This window comes from Aedes albopictus, chromosome 3 (genome assembly GCF_035046485.1).
Source record: "Aedes albopictus strain Foshan chromosome 3, AalbF5, whole genome shotgun sequence".
In the NCBI taxonomy this organism is placed as follows: Eukaryota; Metazoa; Arthropoda; class Insecta; order Diptera; family Culicidae; genus Aedes; species Aedes albopictus.
In genome coordinates, this window is record NC_085138.1 from 13,051,577 (window position 1) to 13,070,118 (window position 18,542).

An 18,542-nucleotide genomic window follows, 5' to 3' on the forward strand; every position below is an offset into this window, starting at 1 on the left:
AACATTTTATTCCTTTTATTTATCATGTTTGGAGCCTTGGTTCAGTAAAACATTGAAAGCATTAACACTAAGGGTCTTATACATACGATATTCAAATAACGAACTAAATCCGCCGGTATTCGCTCATTTGTTCCATGTAACAAATTTGCTTTTAAGAATATTGCGTCTTATATTAACTCTTGTAGTTACTAATTTGTGTTCAAAAATTTTCAATCGGATTCCTGTTGATAGGTTCAGCATAGTAATGTAGAATGACAACTTACCTACCTCGAATCAATTGAAAAGTAATAAGAGACATTCTCTGCTCTAGCCGTCGGTATGAGAAATGCATATGATTCCGTTTAAGCCAAATTCAACATGTTGTTGATCTTCTTGATGTCCTTAACGTAGCCGTCGATTTGTGTGTACCTTTGAAAAAAATTAGAATTTAATGTCTTTTCATAATTCACGTAAACCACCTAAAAACTTACATTTCGCCGATGATTTGCTGGATGATCACCTCCTGCTTTTTCGGCAACACTACAATCCGTTCGTTGTACGCCTTCTGCTTTTGCTCGACCTGCACCTGCTGGGCGGTGATCTTCTGCCGGGCCTGGTCGATGTTCCTCTGCAGCTGCTTGGTAGCGTTGCCGATCTTTTCGATCATTTCCGCGTACTTTTTCTCGGAAAAGGAACCCTTCGGCAGGCGAAGGGTTGCCAGTCGAACCACCTCTTGGGCCCTGTGATTTGAGGAAAAGTGATTTGAATTTTTGAGGCCGATATGGGAAATGAGAGATCAACGGATCTGAGAATATCGAAAGTTCATGAGAGATTATCGAAGAAACAACATGGTACAAAAGAAAAGCAAAACCACTGCAACAAAAAACGGCAGCATCAAAAGAGTGTATGGATCAAACCGATATGCACAGTTTTTATGCATCTGTCAATGGCGCATGGCAGTAGACTGCGCCGACGAATTCTTAGGAAAATATGTTTAGAAGAAAGCAATGTTTGAGACTATTCATAATTTGAAACACAGCTAGCGGAAGAGAAATGCAACTCACCTTTTGAACAAAGCATTCTGTTTGTCGCAAATGTCCTCGTAGTTCTCGGCCAATCTTTCCGCCGTCTCGCGAATCTGCTGCTTCTCCTCCTGAAGCTGAGCGATTTCGTTCAGCTGTTGCTCCTTGAGCAGTCGCAACACGTGCACTCGCCTCTCGATCTCCTGGCGTGCCTTTTCGTGTTTGACGAAGTAATGCTCCCGCAGCATCCTTGTGGCCTGGGTCAACAGTTCGAACGATTCCTGCGGTGTGGGTTCCGAAGATTTATCCAGTTTTAAGATGGGCTGCGTTGTGCCGGATTTTAGGATCGATTGAATCCGGTCCTGGAAGGGGTCCTTGAGCAGTTTCTTCAGCGGGGATTCCGTACCGGTTGACGATTTCGATCCGGACTTGACTTTCCAGTCGCGGATCAGGTTGTGATCGCTGATCAGATCCAGAGTTACGACTTGACCGGAGGCCAGCTGTAACAAGAATCCAGACGGAGATTGCAACAACGCGAATCCCAGAACGGCGTTGGAACTCATGTTCTGTAGGGCTTTGGTGCAGACAACATACTCGGCGCGACTCTGGGAGGTGAACAGCGGGTAGCGATCACTGGTGTCCTCTTCGCTCTCAACGAATTGCATCAGCTGGCGGGTAAAATCCAGAGTGATCGCGTGTAGACCAGCGTTGTGATAGGCAAAGTATCGAGATTCGTTGAGAGGATCACGCTTCAAGTGAATCGGGCAGGTATAGGTCTTGCTTTCGTCAACTCCGGTGAGACCAAGCTCCAGTTCCACCGTTTCCAATACTTGGAGATACCATTCCGAGGGATAGATGACCAGACTGGAATCCAGTTCGCTGAACGACCTGTGGGATGGGAATTCTTCCTCCAGGAGCAGGGCGTGATGGGTTTTGCCACTGCTTTCGGCGATAATGATTGTGGGTGGTAGCGAGGGTATGACCACCAGGGAGCAAGAGTCCAACCCATAGTTGTCTTCTACTTGTGGTAGGATCGATATGGGACCCTGCAATTTTGGGCGATCGGTATCGATGCCAGCACATAGAATATAGACATTCCCATCACCGCGAAGGATTACAATGGGCCACTCGACTTTACCGTTGTCCGACTTTTGAGATTTTACAAACGAGTCCTATGAAGAAAAGAGAGGCGAAAGAGGCGATAAACAAATGCAGATTGGTCTGTGCTATTTGGCATAATGTCATTCGGCATAAGGTCACTTGGCATAAAGACATTTGGCATAACGGTCATTTGGCATAATGGACACTTGGCATAACAAAGAAGGGTGCATTTCGAGTATGCCAAATGTCCATTGTGCCTAATGGCCGTTATGCCCAATGGCTTCATGTGAAATGACCTTATTCCAAACGATCTTAAGCCAAATGACCTTATTCCAAATCTCCCGCTCCCCACCTGCCACGTCAGGTTGCACGTCAATGTGGGGAAGGGGAAGGAAGTGATGATTGCAATCGTTTGTAACCACAGCAGACCGAATATACCTCTGCGTCTGCATAATTTCAAGTGAATGTCAGAGTGTTGGTGGGATATAATTGGCAGAGCGTTAACACATTGGTGCGTGGATGCCAGGCACAGTTCGCTTGATTGCATAACTCGTAGGTATTATCTGATAGATTGACACTGTGCTGAGAAAGATAGAAGTAAGGGAAACGGCTTCTTCAACCCATTTCTGTTATAGCAATGGCTATGAACATGTGAATATACAAGAGTTATATGTAGATAGGTGGGAGAAAGTATATAGAAAGATGCAGGAAAGAGATGGGCTAGGGATTGAACCCAGGACCTATTGTTTACGAATCAGCAGTGGTAGCCACTAGAACACCAAGCCGGTCTTAGATGAATTCGAACCTCCCTGTTAAACGGAAATAATGAATGGAAAAGTTATTGTTCATATTGTCTGAACTTCTTAAAAATGTTATACCTAGCAACGCTATCAATCTAAGAGTCGACTGAATTTTCGTTAATTATTTTGCAGATTTCTCTACCAGTAGAATTGCAAACAAAAAACGAGAATGTGCCTTCCACACTTTCAACCCTTTGCTGCGGCAGAAAAGCTCAAACACAGCAAATCATTTCTAGTTACGTCTCCCAAAATCCCAATCTTCTAATCCTATAATCTTCTTCTCCCAGCAAAACATACCCCAAAGCAAACACACTTTCCCGCTTATATTAGCCCAACTACCACCGCCAGATACCTATCTAGTAATACCCACCGTTGTCACTGGCGAAGAAATGCTCAGACTGTCCCGCATCATGGCACTGACCATCGTCGTCCGGCTGGAGAGCCCAATCGTCGTCGTCTTAGTCATCGTGTCATCGCTGCCACCGTTGACTGTTGTCGCCGACGAAACCACACGTGGCGGTGCAATGTCAAAATCAACGGCCGTGTCGCCGAGGCTGCTCAGATAGGCCAGCTTTGCGGATGTGACGTGACCTGGTGCTGCTCCTGCTGGTGATGGTGATGGCGATGGCAAAGATGTGGTGACAGGGTGGCCACCGTTAACGAGCCCTGGCGTAGGACCCACACGCCACACATGCCGTAGCGAGTCCACATCGTAGACGCTGCGAAAAGAGAATGAATGAAACAGTCAGTGCTTTGGTGATATAGGGTTTTGGATAGGAGAGCTTTTTCGGAGTCGGCAGGAGAAGCTAACGCGGTGTCCTTCAGACTGTCAGGTTCGGAATAAAAAGAAGCTAGATATGCACTGATTATCCGATGAGGTTGCCTTCCTAAAACCTTCAATCACCAAGAGAAGCAAAGGTAGAGCAAATGGAGTGAATTAATGGCAACAGACTGGGCAACGAATTGTTATTATTATTATTACTTTATTATGAAGATTTTCAGCCTATTTTTTAAGTATAACAGAGGTTAACCCTATCCCGCTCATGACATCAAAATGTTAGAACAAAACCTTATTTTTATGCATAAATTATAGTTCAAGCCTACTAGAATTTAAATCTGAGGTGGTAGGCTCAGTGTACCAGTTATGGTTATAGTACCTCAAATTCGCCATAGTTGATTTTCAATCTTTAACGATGCAAATCATCAAGAAAAAATATGTGAACAATAGATCACGTTCATAAAAGATGATTGCACTCATTTAAAGTTCACATTTTGCTCAAATTATGATAGAAATAAATCATTTTCCTTAAAATTTCGGCTTCCTTGCACCCTATTTCGCCATAGTGTACCAGTTATGGCAAATCCCATAAGGAATGCATTTAAATAGTGCGAAGTGGAACCGAAATTAAAAAGTATGTCCATAACTGGTACAGGGTTCCTATCATTGGCACACGCCGTAATAAATAGTAAAAGTGGGTTTGGCTCAGATTTTATATTTTTCCTGTAAAGTATGAAAACAAATCTATCATTTGACATATCGACGACATTCTTCGGTCTTCTTCTTATTTTTGTAGAAGTAGTTTTCCTTAGGTAGTGCGATAACTGGTACAGGCACCCTACTCTAGGTGGAGCACCTTTAGGCATTTTGAAATATAGAGTTCTATTTCTTCATTTTTCTTGCTAAATACTTTCAAAGCACTGGATTCTTCATTTCCGCACAACCTTTCAACAAATTCATTACGATCCGAGACAAATTGTTCTCAAAAGCTATAAACTTCTACGCCAGCATAATTCTAAGAAAGCTTGTGATCTCAAGCTCTCTTTCAGTGATTTCCTTCAAAAATTTAGCGATATGCTTGAAAATCTATTCAGACATACATACATACATACATACATTTATTTGTTCCACATCATTAAGACAAGACATAATCAACAATAGTACGCCACAATACTCGGTTTGTGGCTGCCGCTCTCCATCCTCGGTCACGCCCAATGCTCGCCAAGTCACGCTCCACCTGGTCCGCCCATCGTGCTCTCTGCGCTCCACGCCTTCTTGTGCCAACCGGATCCGTTGCAAACACCAGCTTTGCAGGGTTGTTGTCCGGCATTCTTGCAACATGCCCTGCCCACCCTATCCTTCCGGCTTTGGCCACCTTCTGGATGCTGGATTCGCCGTAAAGTGCAGCGAGCTCGTGGTTCATCCTTCTCCGCCACACACCGTTCTCCTGCACACCGCCGAAGATCGTTCTTAGCACGCGTCGCTCGAAAACTCCGAGTGCTTGAAGGTCCTCCTCGAGCATGGTCCATGTCTCGTGCCCGTAGAGGATTACCGGTCTTATTAACGTTTTGTACATGGTGCATTTGGTGCGTGGGTGAATCTTTTTCGACCGCAGTTTCTTCTGGAGCCCGTAGTAGGCCCGACTTCCGCTGATGATGCGCCTCCGAATTTCACGGCTCACGTTGTTGTCAGCCGTCAGTAAGGATCCGAGGTAGACGAATTCCTCCACCACCTCGAAAGTATCCCCGTCTATCGTAACATTACTACCCAGACGGATCCGGTCGTGTTCGGTTCCGCCTACCAGCATGTACTTTGTTTTTGAGGCATTCACCACCAGTCCGACCTTTGCTGCTTCGCGTTTCAGGCGGGTGTACAGTTCTGCCACCGTTCCAAATGTTCTAGCAATAATGTCCATGTCGTCCGCAAAGCACACAAATTGACCGGATTTTGTGAAAATCGTTCCCCGGCTGTTGAGCCCGGCTCGTCGCATCACACCTTCCAGCGCGATGTTGAAGAGTAGACATGAGAGTCCGTCACCTTGTCGCAGTCCCCGGCGAGATACGAATGAACTGGATAGTTCACCCGAAACCCTTACGCAGTTTTGCACACCGTCCATCGTTGCTTTAATCAGTCTAGTCAGCTTCCCAGGAAAGCCGTTTTCGTCCATGATTCTCCATAGCTCTGCGCGGTCGATACTATCGTATGCCGCTTTGAAGTCGATGAACAGGTGGTGCGTTGGGACCTGGTATTCACGGCATTTCTGGAGGATTTGCCGTACGGTAAAGATCTGGTCCGTTGTCGACCGGCCGTCGATGAAGCCGGCTTGATAACTTCCCACGAACTCATTTGTTTTAGGTGACAGACGACGGAAGATGATCTGGGATAGCACTTTGTAGGCAGCATTCAAAATAGTGATCGCCCTGAAGTTCTCACATTCCAAATGGTCGCCTTTCTTGTGAATGGGGCAGATTACCCCTTCCTTCCACTCCTCCGGTAGCTGTTCGGTTTCCCAGATCCTGACTATCAGCCGATGCAGACAGGTGGCCAACTTTTCTGGGCCCATCTTGATGAGTTCAGCAGCGATACCATCCTTACCAGCTGCTTTGTTGGTTTTGAGCTGATGAATGGCATCCTTAACTTCCCTCAGCGTGGGAGTTGGTTCATTTCCGTCCTCCACTGCACTGGCGTCGTCGTTCCTTCCGTTGCCGTGGGCTCCCGTGCCTACGTTCTCCACGCCGTTCAGGTGCTGATCGAAGTGCTGCTTCCACCTTTCGATCACCTCACGTCCGTCCGTCAAGAGGCCTCCGTCTTTATCCCTGCATATTTCGGCTCGCGGCACGAAGCCGTTGCGGGATGCGTTGAGTTTCTGAAAGAACTTCCGTGTTTCTTGGGAACGGCACAGCAGTTCCATTTCTTCACACTCCGCTTCTTCCAGGCGGCGCTTTTTCTCCCGAAAGAGGCGGGTCTGCTGTTTCCGCTTCTGTTTGTAACGTTCCACGTTCTGTCGAGTCCCTTGCTGCAGCATTACCGCCCTCGCTGCGTTCTTCTCCTCCAAAACCGTTCTGCACTCTTCGTCGAACCATTCGTTTCGTCGATTCCGTTCCACGTACCCGATGGTGCTCTCGGCTGCGTCGTTGATGGCTGCTTTCACTGTACTCCAGCAGTCCTCTAGAGGGGCCTCATCGAGCTCGCCCTCGTCTGGCAACGCGGCTTCGAGATTCTGCGCGTATGCTGAGGCGACATCCGGTTGCTTCAGTCGCTCTAGGTTGTACCGTGGCGGTCGCCGGTACCGTACATTGTTGATGACGGAGAGTTTTGGGCGCAGTTTGACCATCACCAGATAGTGGTCGGAGTCGATGTTGGCGCCACGATAGGTCCTGACGTCGATAATGTCGGAGAAGTGCCGTCCGTCAATCAGAACGTGGTCGATTTGAGATTCCGTCTGCTGTGGTGATCTCCAGGTGTAACGATAAGGGAGGCTGTGTTGGAAAAAGGTGCTACGTATGGCCATATTTTTGGAGGCGGCGAAATCAATGAGTCGTAGGCCGTTTTCGTTCGTTTGCTGGTGGGCGCTAAACTTACCAATCGTCGGTCTGAATTCCTCCTCCTGGCCTACCTGAGCGTTCAAATCTCCTATGATGATCTTGACGTCGTGGCTTGGGCAGCGGTCGTACTCGCGTTCGAGCTGCGCGTAAAATGCGTCCTTGTCATCATCAGTACTTCCGGAGTGTGGGCTGTGCACGTTTATTATGCTGAAGTTGAAGAATCGGCCCTTGATCCTCAACCTGCACATTCTTTCGTCGATCGGCCACCAACCGATCACGCGCCTCTGCATATCACCCATCACGATGAAAGCTGTTCCCAGCTCGCGTGTGTTGCCGCAGCTCTGGTAGATGGTATGATTACCTCTAAACGTTCGCACCATGGATCCTGTCCAACACACCTCCTGCAGCGCTACGATGCCGAACCCGCGGTCCTTCAGTAGATCGGCGAGTATGCGGGTGCTCCCAATGAAGTTGAGAGATCGGCAGTTCCACGTACCGAGTTTCCAATCGCAAGTCCTTTTTGTTCGCTGGGGTCGTTGCCGTTGGTCTCGGTTCGTATTATCTATTCAGAATTCATTCCGAAATTCCTCTGAGGATTTCTCTCGAAAATCATTACGTGATTCTTCCTTGAATTCATAACGGGCTTTCTACTTAAATTTCTACCACAATGTATTCTCCAAATTCCTACGCATTTTCTAACTGAATTCATCCCGCGATTTCTACTTGAATGCCTATGAGTTTTTTTGAGTTTCCGGGAGTTGCTTTCTAGATTTATTCAGGAGTTTCTTCCGAGTTCCATCCAGGGGTTTCTTTCTTTAGATTTTAAATATCAGGTGTAACTTGTCACAAATTTTAGTAAAAATCGTTCTAAAAACTCTGGGCAAAATCCCGGGAAAAAATCTTAGAAAAATTTCTGGAGGAACACAAGAAAAAAAAAATGCCTAAAATATTTCAAAAGGAATCCTGGGAGAAACTTTAGAGGAAAACTCGCAGAAACACCTGAGAAATATCATGAGAGAAACTTTTTTAGACATTCGGGATTATCCCTGAGAAAAAGCCCATCAAGGTTTTTTGGAGAAGACTCATGAAGAACTCTGGCAGAAATTTCGCGAAGGACTACCTATTTCTATGAAAGAAATCTTGAAAAATCCATGTGAGAAACTTCAGGCGAAATCAGTCGGAATTCAGGAATCCTGGAAGTTTCTCACGGAAGAATTCCATCAGGAAGAATTGCTGGAATCGTGGGTAGGAATCTGGAAGAACCTCAGCGAGATATTTGATTGGAATACTAACAAAAATATCGTGGAAAGGAAAGAATCATTTGAAAAATCCTGGAAGACATTTCAAGAGGTATCTATAAATGAGTTCCAGAAAGAATCCCCGATGGAATTTTCAAAGGAACCCTTGTGGAGAAAGCTCCAGATAAATGTTTACTACCTCATTTGCATCTATCTGAAATTAGCATCATGTACCGACTTTTCGAACCCTCTAAGCAGAATACCCTCTTTGAATGAGTGTAATCATTTTTGTACATTTTATTTCATTTATTTAGTTAACATTAAATTCTTGATAATACTGAATCAATAATTTGCCGCCATAATACTCGATTTGCAGCTGCAGCTCTCCAACATCGGTCACACCCAACACTCGCCAGATCACGCTCCACCTGGTCCGCCCATCGTGCTCTCTGCGCTCCACGCCTTCTTGTACCAACCGGATGGTTAGCAAACACCAACTTTGCAGGGTTGTTGTCCGACATTCTTGCAACATGCCCTGCCCACCGTATCCATCCAGCTTTAGCCACTTTCAGGATGTTGGGTTCACCGTAAAGTGCAGCGAGCTCGTGGTTCATCCTTCTCCGCCACACACCGTTCTCCTGCACGCCGCCAAAGATCGTCCTTAGCACGCGTCGCTCGAAAATTCCGAGTGCTTGCAGGTCCTCCTCGAGCATCGTCCATGTCTCGTGTCCGTAGACAACCACCGGTCTTATTAACGTCTTGTACATGGTACATTTGGTGCACGGGTGAATCTTTTTTGACCGCAGTTTCTTCTGGAGCCCATAGTAGGCACGACTTGCACTGATGATGCGCCTTCGTATTTCACGGTTCACGTTATTGTCAGCCGTTAGCAAGAAACCGAGGTAGACGAATTCTTCTACCACCTCGAAAGTATCCCCGTTTATCGTAACATTGCTGCCAAGCCTTGTCCTGTCTCGCTCAGTCCTACCTACCAGCATGTACTTTGTCTTAGCCGCATTCACCACCAGTCCGACCTTTGCTGCTTTACGTTTCAGGCGGGTGTACTGTTCTGCCACCGTTCCAAATGTTCTAGCAATAATATCCATGACATCCGCTAAACAGACAAATTGGCTGGATTTTGTGAAGATCGTACCCCGGCTGTTGGGCCCGGCTCGTCGCATCACACCTTCCAGGGCGATGTTGAATAGTAGGCAGGAAAGTCCATCACCTTGTCGTAGTCCCCGTCGAGATTCGAATGAACTGGATAGTTCACCCGAAATCCTTACGCTGTTCTGCACACCGTCCATCGTTGCTCTTATCAGTCTAGTCAGCTTCCCGGGAAAGCTGTTCTCGTCTATAATTTTCCATAGCTCTGTGCGGTCGATACTGTCGTATGCTGCTTTGAAGTCGATGAACAGGTGATGCGTTGGGACCTGGTATTCACGGCATTTCTGGAGGATTTGCCGTACGGTGAAGATCTGGTCCGTTGTCGACCGGCCGTCGATGAAACCGGCTTGGTAACTTCCCACGAACTCATTTACTTTAGGTGAAAGACGACGGAAGATGATCTGGGATAGCACTTTGTAGGCGGCATTCAAAATGGTGATCGCTCGAATGTTCTCACACATTAACTTATCGCCTTTCTTGTGGATGGGACAGATTATCCCTTCCTTACACTTCTCCGGTAGCTGTTCGGTTTCCCAGATCTTGACTACTAACTGGTGCAGACAGGTGGCCAACTTTTCCGCACCCATCTTGATGAGTTCTGCTGCGATACCGTCCTTACCAGCCGCTTTGTTGTTTTTGAGCTGGTGGATGGCATCCTTAACTTCCCTCAGCGTGGTAGTTAATTCGTTCCCGTCCTCTGCTGCACCAACATAGTCATTTCCTCCGCTGCCTTGGTCCTCCGTGCCTACATTCTCTTCGCCATTCAGGTGCTCGTCAAAGTGCTGCTTCCACATTTCGATCACCTCACGTTTGTCCGTCAGGGGGCTCCCGTCCTTATCCCTGCAGATTTCGGCCTTTGCGGGATGCGTTGAGTTTCTGGTAGAACTTACGTGTTTTTTGTGAACGGCACAGCAGTTCCATTTCCTCGCACTCCGCTTCTTCCAGGCGGCGCTTTTTCTCCCGGAAGAGACGGGTCTGCTGCTTCCGCTTCTGTCTGTATCGCTCCACATTCTGTCGGGTTCCATGCTGCAGCATTACCGCCCGCGCTGCATCCTTCTCCTCCAGAACCGCTCTGCACTTCTCGTCGAACCAATAGTTTCGTCGACTCCGTTCTACGTACCCGGTAGTGCTCTCGGCTGCGTTGTTGATGGCTGCTTTGACTGTACTCCAGCAGTCCTCTAGAGGGACCACATCGAGCACACCCTCGTCCGGCAACGCTGCCTCGAGATTCTGCGCGTATGCGGTGGCGACATTCGGATGCTTCAGTCGCTCTAGATCATACCGGGGCGGCCGCCGGTAATCTACATTGTTAATAACGGAGAGTTTTAGGCGCAGTTTAACCATCACCAGGTAGTGATCATGGTAACAGACCTAGGAGTACGTGCACAGGACGAAAGACTGACTGACTGAAAGACTGACCTTCAAGAGATTGAGGAGGAGGTTGGCCGGTTGAAAAACAACAACGCCGCTGGAGCAGATCAACTACCAAGCGAGCTTCTAAAATACGGTGGAGAAGCACTGGTGAGAGCACTACACTGGGTCATTACCAAGATTTGGGAGGAGGAAGTATTACCGGAGGAATGGATGGAAGGTATCGTGTGTCCCATCTACAAAAAGGGCGACAAGTTGGATTGCGGGAACTACCGCGCGATCACACTACTGAGCGCTGCCTACAAAATACTCTCTCAAATTTTATGCCGCCGTCTATCACCGATTGCAAGAGAGTTCGTGGGGCAATATCAGGCTGGATTTATGGGTGAACGCGCTACAACGGACCAGATGTTCGCCATCCGCCAGAAGTTGCAGAAATGCCGCGAATACAACGTGCCCACACATCACTTGTTCATCGATTTCAAATCGGCGTATGATACAATCGATCGAGAACAGCTATGGCAGATTATGTACGAATACGGATTCCCGGATAAACTGATACGGTTGATCAAGGCGACGATGGATCGAGTGATGTGCGTAGTTCGAGTATCAGGGACACTCTCGAGTCCCTTCGAATCTCGCAGAGGGCTACGGCAAGGTGATGGTCTTTCGTGCTTGCTGTTCAACATTGCTTTGGAGGGTGTAATAAGAAGAGCGGGGATAAACACGAGTGGGACGATTTTCACGAAGTCCGTTCAGCTGCTTGGTTTCGCCGACGATATTGATATTATTGCTCGTAAATTTGAGATGATGGCGGAAACGTACATCCGACTAAAGAGTGAAGCCAGGCGAATCGGATTAGTCATTAATGTGTCGAAGACAAAGTACATGATGGCGAAGGGCTCCAGGGAGGAATCACCGCGCCCGCCACCCCGATTTCATATCGACGGTGATGAAATCGAGGCGGTTGAAGAATTCGTGTACTTGGGCTCACTGGTGACCGACGACAACGACACCAGCAGAGAAATTCAGAGGCGCATTGTGGCAGGAAATCGTGCCTACTTTGGACTCCGCAGAACTCTACGATCGAATAAAGTTCGCCGTAACACGAAGTTAACCATCTACAAAACGTTGATTAGACCGGTCGTCCTCTATGGGCACGAAACATGGACCCTACGTGCAGAGGACCAACGCGCCCTTGGAGTTTTCGAACGGAAGGTGTTGCGTACCATCTACGGCGGAGTGCAGATGGAAGACGGGACTTGGAGAAGGCGAATGAACCACGAGCTGCATCAGCTGCTGGGAGAACCAACCATCGTCCATACCGCGAAAATCGGGAGGCTACGGTGGGCGGGTCACGTCATCAGGATGTCGGATAGCAACCCGACTAAAATGGTTCTCGAGAGTCATCCGACCGGTACAAGAAGACGTGGAGCGCAGCGAGCTAGGTGGGTCGACCAAGTGGAGGACGATCTGCGGACCCTACGCAGAGTGCGGAACTGGAGACAAACATCCATGGACCGAGTGGAATGGAGGCGGCTCCTATGTACAACAGAGGCCACCCCGGCCTTAGCCTGACCGAGCGTGAGCGAGCGAGGTAGTGATCAGAGTCGATATTAGCGCCACGATAGGTCCTGACGTCGATAATGTCGGAGAAGTGCCGTCCATCAATCAGAACGTGGTCGATTTGCGATTCCGTTTGTTGTGGTGATCTCCAGGTGTAACGATACGGGAGGCTGTGCTGGAAGAAGGTGCTACGAATGGCCATGTTCTTAGAGGCTGCGAAATCGATGAGGCGTAGGCCATTTTCGTTCGTCAGCTGGTGGGCGCTGAACTTTCCAATCGTCGGTCTGAATTCCTCCTCCTGGTCTACCTGAGCGTTTAGATCCCCTATGATGATCTTGACGTCGTGGTTTGGGCAGCGGTCGTACTCGTGTTCGAGCCGCGCGTAAAATGCGTCTTTGTCATCATCAGTGCTTCCGGAGTGAGGGCTGTGCACGTTTATTAGGCTAATGTTAAAGAATCGGCCCTTGATCCTCAACCTGCACATTCTTTCGTCGATCGGTCACCAACCGATCACGCACCTCTGCATGTCGCCCATCACTATAAAAGCTGTTCCCAGCTCGCGTGTCTCCAGTTAGCCTAGTGTTTAAGGCTATGGATCGCCAATCCGGAGACGGCGGGTTCGATTCCCGTTCCGGTCGGGAAAATTTTCTCGACTCCCTGGGCATAGTGTATCATTGCCCTTGCCTCACAATATACAAATTCATGCAATGGCAGGCAAAGAAAGCCCTTCAATTAATAACTGTGGAAGTGCTCAAAGAACACTAAGTTGAAGCGAGGCAGGCTAAGTCCGATTGGGGACGTAGAGCCATAAAGAAGAAGAAGAAGCTCGCGTGTGTTGCCGCAGCTCTGGTAGATGGTATGATTACCTCTAAACGTTCGCACCGCGGTCCTTCAGTAGATCGGCGAGTATGCGGATGCTCCCGATGAAGTTGAGAGATCTGCAGTTCCATGTACCGAGCTTCCAATCGCAAGTCCCTTTTCGTCGCTGTGGTCGTCGCCATTGGTATCGGTTCGCATTCTTCTCTTGTGGATTTTCCGGTGCTAGTCTTTTTTACGGCTGGCTCGCAGGGCCTGACACCAACCCACTATCCCAGGGAGCTGGGCTTACCTTCCCGGAAGCTACGGGTTCTGCATTGGGATTTCCTCCAACTACAGTGCTAAATAGCTACGGCTCAAGCGCCAGTCTGTGCTATCCTACTCTTCCCTTACAACATACTGACGGAGAAACGCATACGAACACTAACTGTACTAAAAACACGTTTTAAATTCACATAACATCTCAAAAACACTTTACACTGATCTGCGAACACATACACACTTTTCGACGTTATTGCATTCGACATTTTGTTACCCATCCCAGTATATCCGTTGACCGATGTAGTATCACCAAAAAGATCGGATAGTGTCAGCAATTGTTGCCGCATATGTGGTTGTGGTGTTCCCTTTTTTCAGAGTTTCCTATTTGCAGAGCATTCAATCACTTTTAAAGCTTAGACAAAGACTGGTCGTTATTAATCTGATCTCGGAAAGAGGTCCAGGACGCGTCCTACACCTCTCGGATAATCTGCCGGCAGTTGTTTCGTACGTAGCTTTCTTCCAATTCAGTTGTTTTGTTGTACCAGTAAAGAGCGCTTCGGCCCGGGCTAGAATTGGTTATTGGTTAGGTCTGATGTGTTGGCTGTGGAGAGTGTTGACTAAGGCGGCCTAATCAAATTTCCCCTTCGGCCTTCTAAAAGTACCAGGGGCATCACTGTCAGTTAGGGAGACCAATATTGGCAGGCACATTTTAGAAGGTCTAGAAGAGTGACGTCTATGACCGATTCCACTATGTTGACCTTGTTTCTGCAATTTATCCGTTCACAGCTATTTAAGCCGTCATTCAGAATCGAAAGTCTGTGCTTGTTGGCTGCACTGCCAAATACAGATCTCCGGAGGTTTGATACCTGATACCCATACTCTATGGAGACTGTTGACGTTACCAAGGATCACTGTAGGTTCGGGAAACTTTTGGAGAATCTGGTCCATCATTTTCTTTAGATTTGGCAGCTTTCCAATGGGCAGGTATAGTGGTGCAACCAATAGTGGCCATGACCATGTAATTCGAATTATAGGTAGGTCGGTGTTCCGCACTGTCAGCTTCGACAATAATTCTGAGGTAATACCCGAGGCAACTTGAGTAAATTCTGTTTGACTCTGATGTATCATCAGTAACTACCTCGGTGAATTCAATTAATCCACACTGTTGAAGCTTGATACAGGGACAGGATATCCTGTAGGATCTCCAGGTCCTGCAGGACTAAAACCTGGCGAGGGCTTCGGGCTGGAGGTTGGGTCTTACAGTCCGGGTAGGGGTTCCCGGGTGCCCAGGTTCCTCGTTTGTAGGACGAATCCGGTTTTTGTGAGTCTTATAACATCATTATTAGCAGGTGTTGGAACTTACGGTCAACGTAGAGGTTTCCAATCGGCGTGGGCTTATAACGAACGCGGTGCAACTAGTCGTGGAGCTGAGAGTTACAGACGGCTGACTCAAGTGACCCTAACGGTGCGATCTTGTCGGAGAGTTGTTGGAGGGACTTACAACCCGGGTTGAGGCAACCAGCAACGAATTAAGGACAAATGGCTGATTCTTGGAACGTGAAAACTTCGAATGGATTCGCACATGATTACAAATATCTCCAATGATTCCTGAATGGGCAACCTGGCTTTAAGGAATTGAGGAATCCATTCTAGAGTTAACATTTTTTCACCTGATACTAATTTTCAATAAACTCGATTTCGACAACACCGTGCTACTGTGCACTGCTATACCGGTGTGAGGATTTTGAGCTTGAGTTGATTATTATTGCTTTTTCGGGGGCGACGATGATTCGGTACTCGCTTGTGCGAACAAACCACTTGACGACGTTGTTCTTGTCGCGGCCTAATATATGGTTGTTGGGTTTCGGCCAGCGGCCGACTAGCCGCCACCGACTAGACGGGTTATTGAAAAAGGCGAGGGCACAAATGACACCGACGACCGAAGTGAAGATCCCGCTCGCCAGCCACAACACGGTGATGACACGGCGACGATGGAGGTGATGTTGACCGCGGTTGGACGGGTTTTTGAGGTTAGGTCAAGCGTGACAGACTAGAAAACGACGAAGGGGAATAATGAGAAAAAGGATCCACAGCTCGCCCTGGTGCGAGAATGGCTGACTAGGTAGCTGCTGGTTGATAGTGTTTTGTAGGCTTTCCTAATGCAAACAAGCCGAAATCGCTTTCGACTGGGCGTTGGACCTCTCTACTGAAGAGTGTGTTCCGTACGAGGACGGTGTATTCTATTAGGTTATCACTGTGGCGATTGGGACTAGCGGGGCATTCCGGGACGTGTCTTATAAATTAACAGAACATACAACTGTGGAGAGAATGGTTATGTTATAGGTACGTACCGGATCGAGTTGTCCGACAGAAGAGCCAAAATGTGGGAATCAGTCGGTGATGCTGGATGCCAGCGGATTTGCAGGATCTCAAGATTAGGATTCTCGGTGAATAGGTGTTCGTCCAGGTTGTATGAGCTGAAATGAGAAGCAAATTAAGGTACGCGTTAGCAAGAATAATAATAAAATGGATGGATTTTATTTATATTTTCTCTTGTATGAGAATGCTTCTAAAAAATGTAGTATTTACATAGAACGGCCTATATAGCCGAAGCAATAAACGCGGAGATATTCAGCAAGATGGCGCTATGCCTAGAACATAGGGTACGTATACCTGCATTGGCCATTCTGAAGTTTTTTTTTTAATAATAATTGATAAACAAAAAGATATGGCAGTTCATAGTTTGGCACATGAAGTATTTTTTAACAAATCCAACTGATTTTTTTGGGGACGCGACGAGGGAAACTTCATAATTTAAAACCATGTTCTATAATGAGAACAGAAGAGTTTTGTTTTAACTCTCAAACGTGTGTTTACCCTAAGCCAGCCTAAAAAGGTCTCATTATCAAAGGATTTAGTATGTACACACACAACACATGCTTGTACCTACCAATCCAATGCTATCTTCATTCGCACTCGAACATCGGTACGCGAAGCTGAAATTATGAACTTATTCGCGGCTTGACAAACAAATCCTTTTTCCTTTGCGTTGTTGGTTTGTTGGTTGGTTGGTTTCGTGGTAGTTGTCACTGATGGCGGAAGCCTATCGCAAGCTGTCCCCCCTTCCTACGGGTCCCCACCGACCTCGAAAGCAAATAAATCGAAAACTTTCACCCTCCGAAAGTTCCGACATGTATTTTGCATTTTCGTGAAATTAATTTATAAATTTAAATGTAAATAAAAATCTATAAGCACTAGTGCTGCGAGCGCACTCTTATGCGGCCGCAATCCTTTTCGGTGGCGCCTCTAATATACCGATGACGGTGTTTGCTTTTCCGTCGTCCTCGTGGAACGGGAGAAAATAAGGCTTATGCATGCTGCTAGCTACGTTAGTACAGATGCGGATTGTTTGCCTTGGATCTCACAATCCGAGGCCGCTTTTTCAGCAACCGAACATCGCTTGTACATTTAGTGGAGACGCGTAGCTGAGGTTTTAAATATAGACGCAAAACCGGATTTAGTAGTACGAACTGCTCTAAAATAGTCCTATACGTTGTAGGCTCCAGAGAAAAAGTTTGGAATCATTATCTCAAAACACATAGGGTAGCGAAGCACTTGGGCAGTGGCCGGTATTTTGGGCACTCTTCGCTATAACTCAGTCAATTTCAAACCAATTGACTTGAAATTTTGTACACGGCTAGATACTATACGTATGTCATCGCGTTCCAGATTTTATATTTTTAAACAAAAGAGCACCTTTTTCTAATCCTCTATGATTTTTTCCAGATTTTTAGAACTTTGTTTTGATACCTAAAATCAATTTCAAAACGATTTATTCAAATCACCTTTTGACAGCTGGGCAACTGCTTGATAGCTCCGCCCAGTACAAAATCCGACGAGGGGTGATTCGACAAATCGCTCCCATACAAACTTAACATTGATTTTTAAATAGGTTCCCGGGCTCCAAAATTCATGAAAATTTGGATTTCGGCTCAGTTTGGCGTGCAGATTCAGAATATGGAATTATCTCAACATCGCTTAAAAAGCCAATTGGTTCAGAATCGGCTGAGTTATAGCAGAAAAGTGTCCAAAATAGGACCCCTGCTGAGATGGTTCCAGTTCCCTATTTTACCGATTTTTCCTAAAATTTTCACATAAAAATATTATTATGTCTATGGAAATAGACGGCAGAAACTGATGGTTGACATAGGAATCTACTTCGCCGTATGAATCATAGTTTTTAGCGTTACGTAAAAAATGGATGCTGCCTTGAAGGCAACAATTCGATTTGATGCAATCGCGCACTTTTATTTACGTTTTCGCACTTATAAAGACAGAGTGCGCAGTGTAGTGGCGAACGTAATGCGCAATATATGTAACCATAATTTAAACTCTAGTCACTTTGCAGATTCCCCAAAAAATTTGGGCCAAAATATCTCCGGAACTCGTTACTCCAGGCACAGGCAGGCTTTCCATGACTTGTATCAACAGTACTGGGTGGTAGGACTGAAGGCTACTGTCTGTCATATTGTCCAAGGATGTACTAGTTGCGTGCGACTCAAAGGGAAGACAGCGATCCCTTTGAGTCGCGTCATCAGTCCTACCACCCAGTACTGTTGATTGACAGTCGCTGCTAGTAGACTGGCTCTTGCATGAAGATTGTCCAGATGAATGTCTCGCATATATAACTCGGTCACCTTGCGGTTGACTGGGAGGCTGACCGTGTGTTTGATGTGTCAAGAAAGGTTGAAGGGCAGAAAACTTATGCTTCGGTTGGAACTCGTTACCCTTCTGCAACAGGTGCAGTTCCAGCCTTTATGCGGCGTACTGTGCAGCTTTGGCCAGCTGCATCTTGGCATCGTAGGTTTCGTTCGGCGAAAGCCCAAGGTTGAGATTCT

The 18,542-nt window shown here is 47.0% G+C and overlaps 1 protein-coding gene across 1 annotated transcript in view; it reads right to left on the reverse strand.

The window, feature by feature from the left end:
- LOC109421805 (nuclear pore complex protein Nup88) overlaps positions 1-18,542 on the reverse strand; it is a 250,163-nt gene continuing 231,621 nt past the window's right edge. The window contains exons 3-7 of the mRNA XM_029876835.2: positions 15,996-16,121; positions 3,273-3,621; positions 1,044-2,173; positions 471-719; positions 1-408 (exon numbers count right to left, since the gene is read on the reverse strand). Coding sequence (XP_029732695.1) covers positions 342-408; positions 471-719; positions 1,044-2,173; positions 3,273-3,621; positions 15,996-16,121 — 1,921 coding nt within the window. The 3' untranslated portion in view covers positions 1-341. The remainder of the gene's footprint in view (positions 409-470; positions 720-1,043; positions 2,174-3,272; positions 3,622-15,995; positions 16,122-18,542) is intronic.